General features: G+C 34.7%; 2 protein-coding genes across 2 annotated transcripts; one reads left to right on the forward strand and one right to left on the reverse strand.

The window, feature by feature from the left end:
- Positions 1-1755: 1755 nt before the first annotated feature.
- LOC119834412 (spindle assembly checkpoint component MAD1-like) lies at positions 1756-4079 on the reverse strand. Its single transcript, XM_038358768.1, has 2 exons — positions 3763-4079; positions 1756-3642 (listed from the first exon to the last, which is right to left on the reverse strand). Exon 2 carries the CDS (start codon positions 3636-3638, stop codon positions 1902-1904), a length of 1737 nt encoding a protein of 578 aa, XP_038214696.1. The 5' UTR covers positions 3639-3642; positions 3763-4079; the 3' UTR covers positions 1756-1901.
- Positions 4080-4632: 553 nt separating this feature from the next.
- On the forward strand, positions 4633-8350 carry LOC119834646 (protein lethal(2)denticleless). Its single transcript, XM_038359069.1, has 4 exons — positions 4633-4795; positions 4888-5084; positions 5894-6005; positions 6393-8350. Exons 1-4 carry the CDS (start codon positions 4753-4755, stop codon positions 8072-8074), a joined length of 2034 nt encoding a protein of 677 aa, XP_038214997.1. The 5' UTR covers positions 4633-4752; the 3' UTR covers positions 8075-8350.
- Positions 8351-10785: the final 2435 nt, after the last annotated feature.

Genomic DNA, 10785 nt, shown 5'->3' on the forward strand with positions numbered 1-10785 from the left:
AATCATATAAAGTTCAGCATGCCTAGATTATTGCTATTAACACGTATATATGATAAATTTCATGTCTTTCGAAACATTGATCAGTTTAAGGTAGCTTCGATGGTATACTTAATACGACTGCACTTACCTATGTAATAATGTGACTATTGACTATTGACTAGTACCTACCTACGTGAGTGCAAAATAAGGACCTTACAAGTATTTGCCTGCTTGGGCTAGTTATTTTGACATACACTTTAGTTGTTATTTAGCTTTTCCAGAATTAAATTGTTACTGTGTTTTATACATTTAATGCAGTTACTATAAAATGATAATGTCATGTCGTTTGTAATTAGTTTCTTCATTTCTACGAATAAGTAATTATTGTGTTTTAGCAGTCATTCAAATTCATATTTTACCATTCTCTTATTATTTCCTAAATTACTCATATGCTAGTAGTCATTTGCAGTTGCGTCTGGGGTTGAATTATTTACTAAAAGGGTAAAGCCATTACAAGGATTAACAAAAAGAAGAAGAAAAATCATTTCTTCGCAAAATGAAAAATCTTTCTTTAGTTAAACAAGATGAGACAAATAACTTTATTACTTCTTTCTAGACTGTACGCCATCTGTTGTTGAGTAGCAATGCATCCGAACTAAAAATAAATTTTAATCATATTTAGCTATTTCGTTTCAAAAGCATTTTTTAATCAAACTTTTCATAGTATAATTACAAGTAAATTTTGGGATAAGATTTCAAAACATGTATTAAATTATTTCTGTTAAATATATCAAACTTATTTTTTACATCAGCGTCATCTTTAGGCATCACTTTCAAATATTCTAGAAAAGACAGCATGAAATGCTGGAATATCTAAACAATTTTTTTGTGTACCCAATAGATGTCACTGTTAAAAATACTTTTAATCTTCTATTAGGAACATTATTTTTAATACGTAGAACAAAAATCAGGACGTTACAAAATCAAAGAAATAAAATTAAAGTGCGTGGTAGTTTAAATTGGATTTCATGTATGATATAATATTAGAGGCAATTTTAGCATGTAACATCTGCTTTTTTATTATATTTATTCATCAATTTTCTTTTTTATTTTTACGGTACTATTATTATTGTCGCTCAGAATCGAGTATATTCCTAAGTTATATTTGAATCCTTTTTTTCAATGCCTACACAGGTATATATATCCCATTTTTACATAAAACACGACACCACACAAAAATAAGTATAAATCGGTTGCAATGCATTGGATTAAAATAATTAACACAAATAGAGTATAATATTTTAATTTTACTGCGCAATTTTAATTACAAGCAAATATCATATTATACAAAAATTTAATACAAAATAAACAATAATAATACTTAAAAATAAACTAAAATCTTAATTAACATGCCATTGTCATGGTTATATCAAAGAGGAAATAATTTCTAAAATGGCACTTTATAATACAATTTCCAATCACAAATTTTATTTGTGTTTACTGCACTCTATTACAATTTAAAATAGAAATATCATAAATTATTATAATGTAAATTTAATCATTATTTATGTATAATTCCTAGATGTCAACATCTATTACAGGTTATTCTATATAAAATGTGATGCATTAAATTTTCTATGACATTAAAATGTTTCATATTGTGTTGTATAAAATTTTATTTAGCGCATACATAAGTATAACTCACTCCTTACGTATTTGAGTGTACACATAATCTAGAGTATCACTAGTCTATAAAATTATAAATATTATTATAACATGCTTGGATATAGGCACTGAACAAATCCTTCTGCCGTGCTCGTATAATGCTTGGTATATTAAAATGGCAAGTGGCCGGCTAACGATCTAATACATTACAAGTTCACGAAGCAAAGATTTACATACAGCATATAGTTGATAGTAATTTAACTAAAAAATTTCCGTGGTTTCAAAGGTTCGCCATCGCTATCACTGTCCGAGAAGCAAGCGGCGAATCCGCTCTTGTCTCGCAATGAGTCCCTTTTTGATGACTGCTTTGTTTTATCCAATGACGTTTTAAGACGTCTGATACACTTCGGCATGTCACATATCAAATCATTCTTCTTAACATGTCGGGATTCACTTAAAGATTTGGTCAATTGTCCATTTTGTTCAAAGCACTGCACGGATTTCATTTTACTATGCTCCGGGCTTGCGACATTAATAACAGCATTAGAGCTATCTTCGTTTGAGTTTACCTGCTCACATGAGTCATCAATGAGCCTTTTACGGCTCCTAGTTCTATATACAAATTTTTCATGTGAGTTTTCCTTCCTACCATTTTGTTTCTCTTGATAAGTGTGGTTACGATTTTGAGTTATCCTCTTTGGATAGCGAGAGGCAGCACTGCTGCCCGATTGGAATGACTCGTTGATAAAATTACTTGTAATCTTTTTGACATTTGCAGGTTTATTACATTGTGAGTCAACAAATTTAAGTAATGATGTGCTTTGATTTACTTTGTTGGATTTATCTTCAGTGGCAACTGTTACAAGATTAATTACATTTTGGGAAGAATCTGTACTATGGTTTAAGATGCCAGAATTAGGTGCTCCGACATTCACTGCCTTGTTCACACACATGACTATTTTGCTACTCTCGGGATCAACATTTTGACGGGATGCTTGAATCAAGTTTCTGCCACTCTTTCTTCTGACTTTTCTGGGTGTCTTTGATTGCAATTTAGTGGAGCGAATATAGTTTGCAGTGAACCCTGAAACATCACTGTAATCTTCATAGTCACCATTGCGGGGTATGTCATTTTTTGCTTCCTCTTTTAATACCTGTTTGGTAGTCTTACTCCCGCTATCATCTGCATGTCGTTTTAATTTATCTTCCTTATTTTCAATGATAGACAGTTCTTTTTTAAGTCCATTAACATCTGTCTCATTCAAAATGTCCAAAGAGCTGTCAAACTGTCCATTATTGTTAAGATTTTGCTTGTTCAACCTAGAACTCCTTCTCAAATTTTGATGTTCCACCTTTGGAGTTGAAGTGACCATTTTGTTTCTCTTGTTTATAGTTGTTTTAGTGTTTTTCTGTAATTTTGGCTTTTTTGCTTTCAGTTTAGGTGTTATTTTTATATTGAAATCTATATCAGAAGCGGGTGATACAGATTTACCATTATTGACTACAGCTTTAGGAATATTAGGTGGTTGAGGGGTTTCAAAGTAAACATTTTGTCGTTTTCCAGACAGCACAGACTCTTCATCGAGTAACTTATTGTTTTTCTTCTTCTTTTTCGGTGAAGGTACTTCATTTTCAGTGGGATAAGTGTAGCTGCTTAATTGCCTAGAATTTTGTGCCTCTTCATTCTGCTTCCTGATTAGTTTATCATAGTCGTAGAGGCAAGGCGCACGTTTAGTAAACACCCAGTAAGAGATTTCATCCATATTGTTCATAAAGGGATTGCTTGTGGATGGTTTAAAACTGGCGTCGGTTGTCTCCACTCTAGAAAGTTGGAACAGATTGTTGTGCATTGGTTTTGCAGTAGGCGACCCAGGCACTGTATCGGGGATAGGCAGACGCAGGTTCCCCTCATCATCAGCTCGTCGCTTTCGCTTGACCCCACGCGCAGCCCTCGCCGGTGAATAACACTTCTTGCCATTTTCCTCACATTCCATGCACCTATAAAATCAAAACATATAATTTTAACGTATATCATGTATTACACACGTTATATCATACGACATCTTCAAAGACATCAATCAACCATTAATTTACAAAGGATATGTTGAAAAAACTTACGTTTAAGATCACACTCATCTGCTCAACTTAAAAATTCGCAAAGCTACATTTAAAAAAACTATCTAAATCGTTATAAAATTCTCAATATTGTATTGGAAGTACAACGTACAGGTTTTGAATAACTAAGCTTAGATGTTAAAACCGAGAAGCTTATTTAAACAAATTAAAAGAATTTGCAAATAACGGGACACTATGATGGACAAAAAATAGTATATTTTCACCGTAACAGTATATAATTACAACAAATAATATTAATTTTATGAAAATAAAAAGAAATACAGATTACAACACAACACAAGCAGGGAATATGCCAAAGAGAATAGAAATTAACGCAAAACATGTATTTTTCATAGAGTATAATACAGGATAAAAACACAAAAAAACTTTTACATTTTATAATTGATATAAGGCAAAATACAGCACGTAACAAATAATAATTAATACCATTTAATTTGTATCTTATGAAATAAAGAAACAAAGGAACTATCTGTGTAATGCGAAAGGTTGAATATTTGACAATGTTGGCTTCGTTTCTAAAAACAACGATAGGGAATTTAATCCTATCGTCTTTATAGCTTATTGAAGAATTTTGTTTATCTACTATATAAAAATAAGTCGGGTTTTCCTTCCTGACGCTATAACTCCAGAACGCACGAACCGATTTCCACGATTTTGGATTCGTTGGAAAGGTCTCGGGCTCCGTGAGGTTTATAGCAAAGAAAATTCAGGAAAAATTTCAAAAGAAACGCGGGAAAAACGAAGCCATCTATCTGGTGGCGAAACGGAGTTTGCCAGGTTTGCTAGTTAAGTATAAAAAATGCTATAGAAAAATCTAGAGAAATCATGAATACAACTTACCGTACGAAGCGGCATCTGTCATTTGTCAGTTAACTGTCGATCAGTTTTTGCGGGTAAAATCGTATGGATAAGTTCAATTTGTGTGTATTTTTGTTAGAAAAGTGAAATGATATTGATTTAATTATATTTAAAATGAACGATCTGCAAAACATCATTGATCGCCAGCTGGGAATATGTAAGTTTTATTCACTTTTCTACCCTTCATACGAGTTGTTTATAAACAATCAGTGCAAACTATTCAATTTAATAAAACGTGCAATTTTACAGATTCCCGGTTCAACTACGATAATATATTGAAGCGATTTGTAGTGCACAGCGAAGAATCGTATTATGGACTACAAAATGCTGCGTTACCAGCTACCTTTGACCAGGATCCTCCTATATTTGCCTGCCGTTTCTCGGAGGCTTCTGGTTACGAACATATTCTTGCCCTGGCTAACGAAGACGGCCGGGTAGCTATACAGGTATATATTCTTTTAAAGTAATGCTATCAAAAATCGATATATTGTTTATGTCACATATGAGATGAATTAACTGATAGTAGTCTATAATTAAAGATTCCCACAAAAGATTGATCGCTGACTTGTAGTGGTCCTTCACTTAAATTATACACAGGCAGAATTATCAACATTTCAATTTTCTTTGATTATGTGTGAATAGAGGCAAAACTCAGTCATAAAATCAACACTGAAATTGCTGTTAATGTAAATAATCATCTTCAAAGGACAAATTTAAATATTGGAAAAACTAAAACACTGAAGGCTGATTTAATGGATGAAAATGTACTTAGAAAATATGTACTGATTGTGACAGGGTTTTTACTAATTGATAACTCATTTAATGAAGAGCAACTAAGACTAGCTGTTTTAAGACCATACAAATATATAAATAACACAGTACTACATTACACTATAACTCTAATTTTATTCATATTTCATTTAAAATCCAACGTTTCGAATCGTAATATGACTAGACAATTTAGAAATTTATTAATTATTTTATAGGCATGAATTATTTTTTACCCATACATAATCTTTTTAATAAAGTATCCTTATAATTTCAACTATCTATTTGTGGAAACTTCATCTGAATTGATTCAGTCCTTTAGGGAGATTAGTCAGGACAAATGTTCTGTATTGTAGATATTACCTACATAAAATAAGCCCTAGCTGTTAACCTTTTTTTTTCATAATAAATAATAGTGCAGCTACAAACGTGATAAAGATCTCTTAATTATAAACCTCATATTAATACTTATAAAATTAATTTTCAGGATACTTCTACAATGTCTAAAGCTAACTCGCTAGAGAGCTTTCAGTGTCACAACAATGCAGTATTCGATCTAGCGTGGATGCCTAAACACATGAACTTTGTAACTGTCTCAGGTGTGTAGAGAAATGACTTCTATTACTTTTATATATCTACTGTTATATTGAAGGTGAAGCCTGCAGCTTCACTTGCTTGTGTTGGACCATGTGTATGTTATTGTCTATAATTTATGTGTGTATATCCATACTGAATTAATTTTCTGTTTTTGCAAGAAAGAGTCTTAAACATCCATCCTCATTATCTTTATATTTTTCTACATTTGTATTGTAAATGGTGCAAGCTTTAATTAAAATATTATAGTCTTAAGTTTAAATTGAATCAAATTGTATTTTCAATTTATTTCCACACTACTGTTCTCTGACTGTGATTTATGTTGTACATTTTAAATTTTTTAACTTAACTTTCTTATGACTTGGGTGTTCAATAAGTGTTAATTGTTTCAGGTGACCACACAGCGTGTCTGTGGGACTTATCGGAAGGGAATCCTCGACGAGTGGCTGTGTTCTCCCACCACACGCGTTCAGTGAAAACCGCGGTGTTCCGCCGTTCTGCCCCCGCCGTTTTCGCGAGTGGGGCGAGGGACGGCCACGTGCTCGTGTGGGACGTGCGCTCCGCCCCAAACCCCGCACAGATACTCAAACCGGACAACTGCCTCATGAACTGCCACGCCAGCTTCACCCCCAAAACGCCCGGCTCTCACTCGAAGCGGCCCAGGCTGGACACGCACCGCGCTATCAGCATCACCGGCCTAGTGTTCCAAGACGACCTAACTCTAATCTCCTGCGGCGAGTGTGACGGCAACATCAAAGTGTGGGACTTACGCAAAAATTACAACATTTACAAACGCGAACCTCTCCCCAAACATTCCATACCCTACTGCGGGAGCTCCACGAAGAACGGATACACAAACTTGATAATAGATGACGCCGGAACCCGGCTTTATGCCAGTTGCATGGATAACGTCATCTACTGCTTCAATATATCTACCTACAACTCCCTCCCTGAACAGAGATACATCGGACATGAAAATAGTACGTTTTACATAAAAACTTGCCTCAGTCCAGATAGCATGTACTTGGTGAGCGGCAGCAGTGACAAGAACGCGTATATATGGAACGTGAAGTACTCCGAGCCGATCGTGAAGTTGGTCGGGCATTGGGCGGAGGTCACTTGCGCTTCCTGGTGTCAGAAGGGAGATATGAAGATCGTTACGTGCAGCGATGACGCCAGACACAAGATATGGAGGATCGGGCGGGAAGTCCCCGAAACCGACGTAGAATATAAGGGCAAGGCAGAGTTAGTCCCGCGAACTGATGTGTCCCACCCCCCGCAGTGGGGCGCGTTGGACAAAACCCCCAATTCGTTGAAACGCAAGTCCATCACCACGCCGGGTTCCTACAGTGCGAAACGGGTGCGCGTACAAGACAATGCTTCCGGCAAAAAAACCAAACGTTGCCTCACGGATCTCATGAACGCTTCTAAAGAGGACGACTGCGAAATAGCGGCAAAACGATTGAAACCAGACATGCAAACGATAATGGAAGATGAGGAGCCGAAACTCATACCAGCGGGCACAAAACGACACAGAGATTCTACGGAGAGCGGCTCTTGTAAGAGGAGGTGCCTCGAGCCAGACCCTTTACCGAGTGTGTCGAATGACTGGGGCTACATTGGCAAAGCGGGATCCTCCTTCCTCACCCCAACGAAAAATTACGAAAAGAAATCCTGCAAATTGCTATCACCAAAAAGTCCAAAACCTATCTCACCGAATTCAGTCCCACATAGATCTCCCGTTAAAGTGTCCCCCGCTAAAGTCAGAATAATTTCCTTCACAACTCCCACCAAAAATTTGCCCAATTATGTAATGGATGGGGAGGCCCCGCACTTGCGCTTAATGTCACCGGTCAAGAAAAAGCAGGATACGACAAATTGGTTGACGCTCATGGTTAGGGAGAGGAAAGGAAAAGGAGAGGTCGATAAGACTCCCATAGTGCAACTCCCAGCCAGTCCTAAAGAAATTCCCGCCAGAAGAAATTCCGCCACTGAAAAAACTCCAAAGCCAAACAAAAATAGAACTTTATTGAAATATTTTAGTGTTTCCAATAGAAAGAATGAATTAGAATAAGTGGTAATTATTGTTATTTTTCTAGTACAACTACATCTTGGGATACTTATCAATATATAAGTGAAATCCCACCCCTTAGGTTTATTAGGTATATTAAAAATTGAGTCCTGTCGTATTTAAAATGTTAATTGTATGTCTAATCTAATAAATTGTATTTGATACACAATGTGGTAATGAAAGTATGCTAAATTAGTTCTTATTTATCATGTACATAACATGAGAGAATATGGAAAGAATTATCCATTTTACATGTATGACGCAGATTTTTTGTGCATATTATTTAATTACTATTTATTATACTAAATGACTGTTAATAATACAAGCTTAATTTTAATAGGTAACCTACTGTTTATTGGTATATTTCAAGCAATATCATTTTATTATCACATTGTGTATGAACAGAAATTTGCGTTTTGTGCATGCGTTTTTAATAATTTATAATGCACAATTAATTTTATATTGTAACTTGATGGGAACTGTTTTGTAAGAGATCTTAGCATTTAGGCCAAAAATTATTATGAAATATCCATTTTCTACATGATCCGTTCTTATCAAATTATAAATTTTATCAATACAGTCTGTGTTTTACTGACTTCCCATTTATGTACTTAGATCATATTATCTTTTATAGTACATATTCAGGGTAGAGGAAAGATATTTATGTTCTAATGCAATTTTAATATTAAAATAACTGCTGGTATGGCACTCAAACAAATAAAAACTTTTTATAATACTGATGTGAAGAGAGACATTTAAATTATAGTTTATTGATGTTTTGCTAAATAACAAATGCTAAAAACCTATAGTTGCACCAACAACAATACTAATAATATAAAGCTGAGGAGTTTGTTTGATCGCACTAATCTCGAGAAATACTAGGCTAATTCAAAATTTATTTTACCGAGTACTATTATGTGTGGAATGGGTGAAATTAAATCTGTTCCATAAAAAAGGAAAAAGTGCAACAAAAATGCTAATATTCAAATTCGAATAAATTTATCGATTTTGTACTATATTACCTGTATATATAATGTCACTCTCTACTTATAAAGTTCTATCCATATGAAAAAACTTTTCTACAAAAAAAAAAAAGGATTTCTAATTAAATACGCACCTTGAAATACCGATACGGAACCGGATTCCTTCTTTCATACCTTTCCTTATCCCTTGGCAGTGCATCCGCGGAGCCACTACCTTTGTGAATGTTCATGGGCGGTAGTGATCGCTAACCATCAGTCGAACCACAACTCAGTAGACCGCTTTGACATTAAAAAAAAAACGCGTCTGAGTTGCTATTATATTATTTTAAAAATTACATACATAAAGTACAATAAAGTTATAATTAATTTCCAAAACAATTTTTTTCCAAATAATCGGATCATATAATTCTTATAGTTGGGAAATTTGCTTTTTAAAAAGTATGAATTACGGATTTGAGCTCTCATTATCCTACTAATTTAAAATTATAAATGCGTAAGTTTGTAAGGATATGTGTGTGTTTGTTGCTCTTTCACGCAAAAACTATTGAACCGATTGCAATGAAATTTGGTACGTAGACAGCTGGACAACTGGAATAACATATAGGCAACTTTTTATCCCGATATTCCTAGGGGATACGGACTTATGCGGGTGAAACCGCGGGGCGCAGCTAGTTTCAAATAAATGTAAGCCTCATGCAAACAGTTATTGAAGTCTATGTAAAGTGTATGTTTATTTTTTTTAATTTATCAGAAAATTGGAGGGCTGTTTCCAATAATCCTTTAGAGATTATTACTAAATTATCTTAACCCATCCATCATCCTAATTACCATGAGACAAATTAATATTAAATGTTGTCTTGTGTCATGCATTGCATACATATGCATCATACGGACTTTGACTCCATTTTTTTTTGTAGGATTAATATAAGCCTGTTCGTTTATGTTTGTAGCAGAAAGATGCAATTATAGATTATTAATTGTTTCGCCAAGTAAGCAAGCTCATAGATGCTTTCTTGAAATATTGTGTGCAAAAGTTTTGACTCAGGGAAACATCCTGTAGACTCCACAATAGAATATTATGTATGGACAACGTATATAGTGCTTCCAAGGTATAGTTCTTAGTGATCGTAAATAAAATAAAACAAGGGTTAAGATGTGCCATTGCTCACTCTTTATTACGCATGTTAATTCAATATATAAAAACATAATATAAATTATATTGTAAAATATCACCACTGACCGTCGCAACGCACACCGCTGCAAGCCTCGGCTCTACAAAAACTTTCACAAAAATAACTTTTCGCCAATAAATTACGCTTCCGGTAAACAAAAATATAGCAAAGGATTGGATCCGAACCGGCGCGGAGCCGGCTGGCGGCGGCTGCGCGTGCGACGCGACTCCGAACGTCACTAACAAAATCGCAGCGAGAAATAAAAAATAACACAAAACGAAGAAACGATCAACAAACGAGCCGGCGCCGGGCGCCTCCGCCGTACAATTTGTTATACCTACTACATCTAAGACTGCACTTACCCTACGTAACTTAACACTATGTACATACGATCTTTATCCAAGCGATTTTTAAAAAAGTCTTAGTACTTTTATCGTATTAATTTGAAAATTTGTTAAATGTCTCTATCGTTAAATTCACTGGATTCACTCGCACCACATTTTTTTTATCGTTTTATTACATTTTTCGTATCGGCTCATAACACAACAGAGAGTGGCGG

The sequence above is a fragment of the Zerene cesonia genome, chromosome 19, assembly GCF_012273895.1.
Source record: "Zerene cesonia ecotype Mississippi chromosome 19, Zerene_cesonia_1.1, whole genome shotgun sequence".
Taxonomy (NCBI): Eukaryota; Metazoa; Arthropoda; class Insecta; order Lepidoptera; family Pieridae; genus Zerene; species Zerene cesonia.

Bases quoted from the DNA above. Each gene is read 5' to 3' on its own strand.
- LOC119834412 (XM_038358768.1), bottom strand. From the start codon at position 3,638: ATGGAATGTGAGGAAAATGGCAAGAAGTGTTATTCACCGGCGAGGGCT.
- LOC119834646 (XM_038359069.1), top strand. From the start codon at position 4,753: ATGAACGATCTGCAAAACATCATTGATCGCCAGCTGGGAATAT. The intron at 5,085-5,893 runs GTATATATTCTT...ATTAATTTTCAG, and splicing joins ACGGCCGGGTAGCTATACAG to GATACTTCTACAATGTCTAA. The intron at 6,006-6,392 runs GTGTGTAGAGAA...TAATTGTTTCAG, and splicing joins GAACTTTGTAACTGTCTCAG to GTGACCACACAGCGTGTCTG.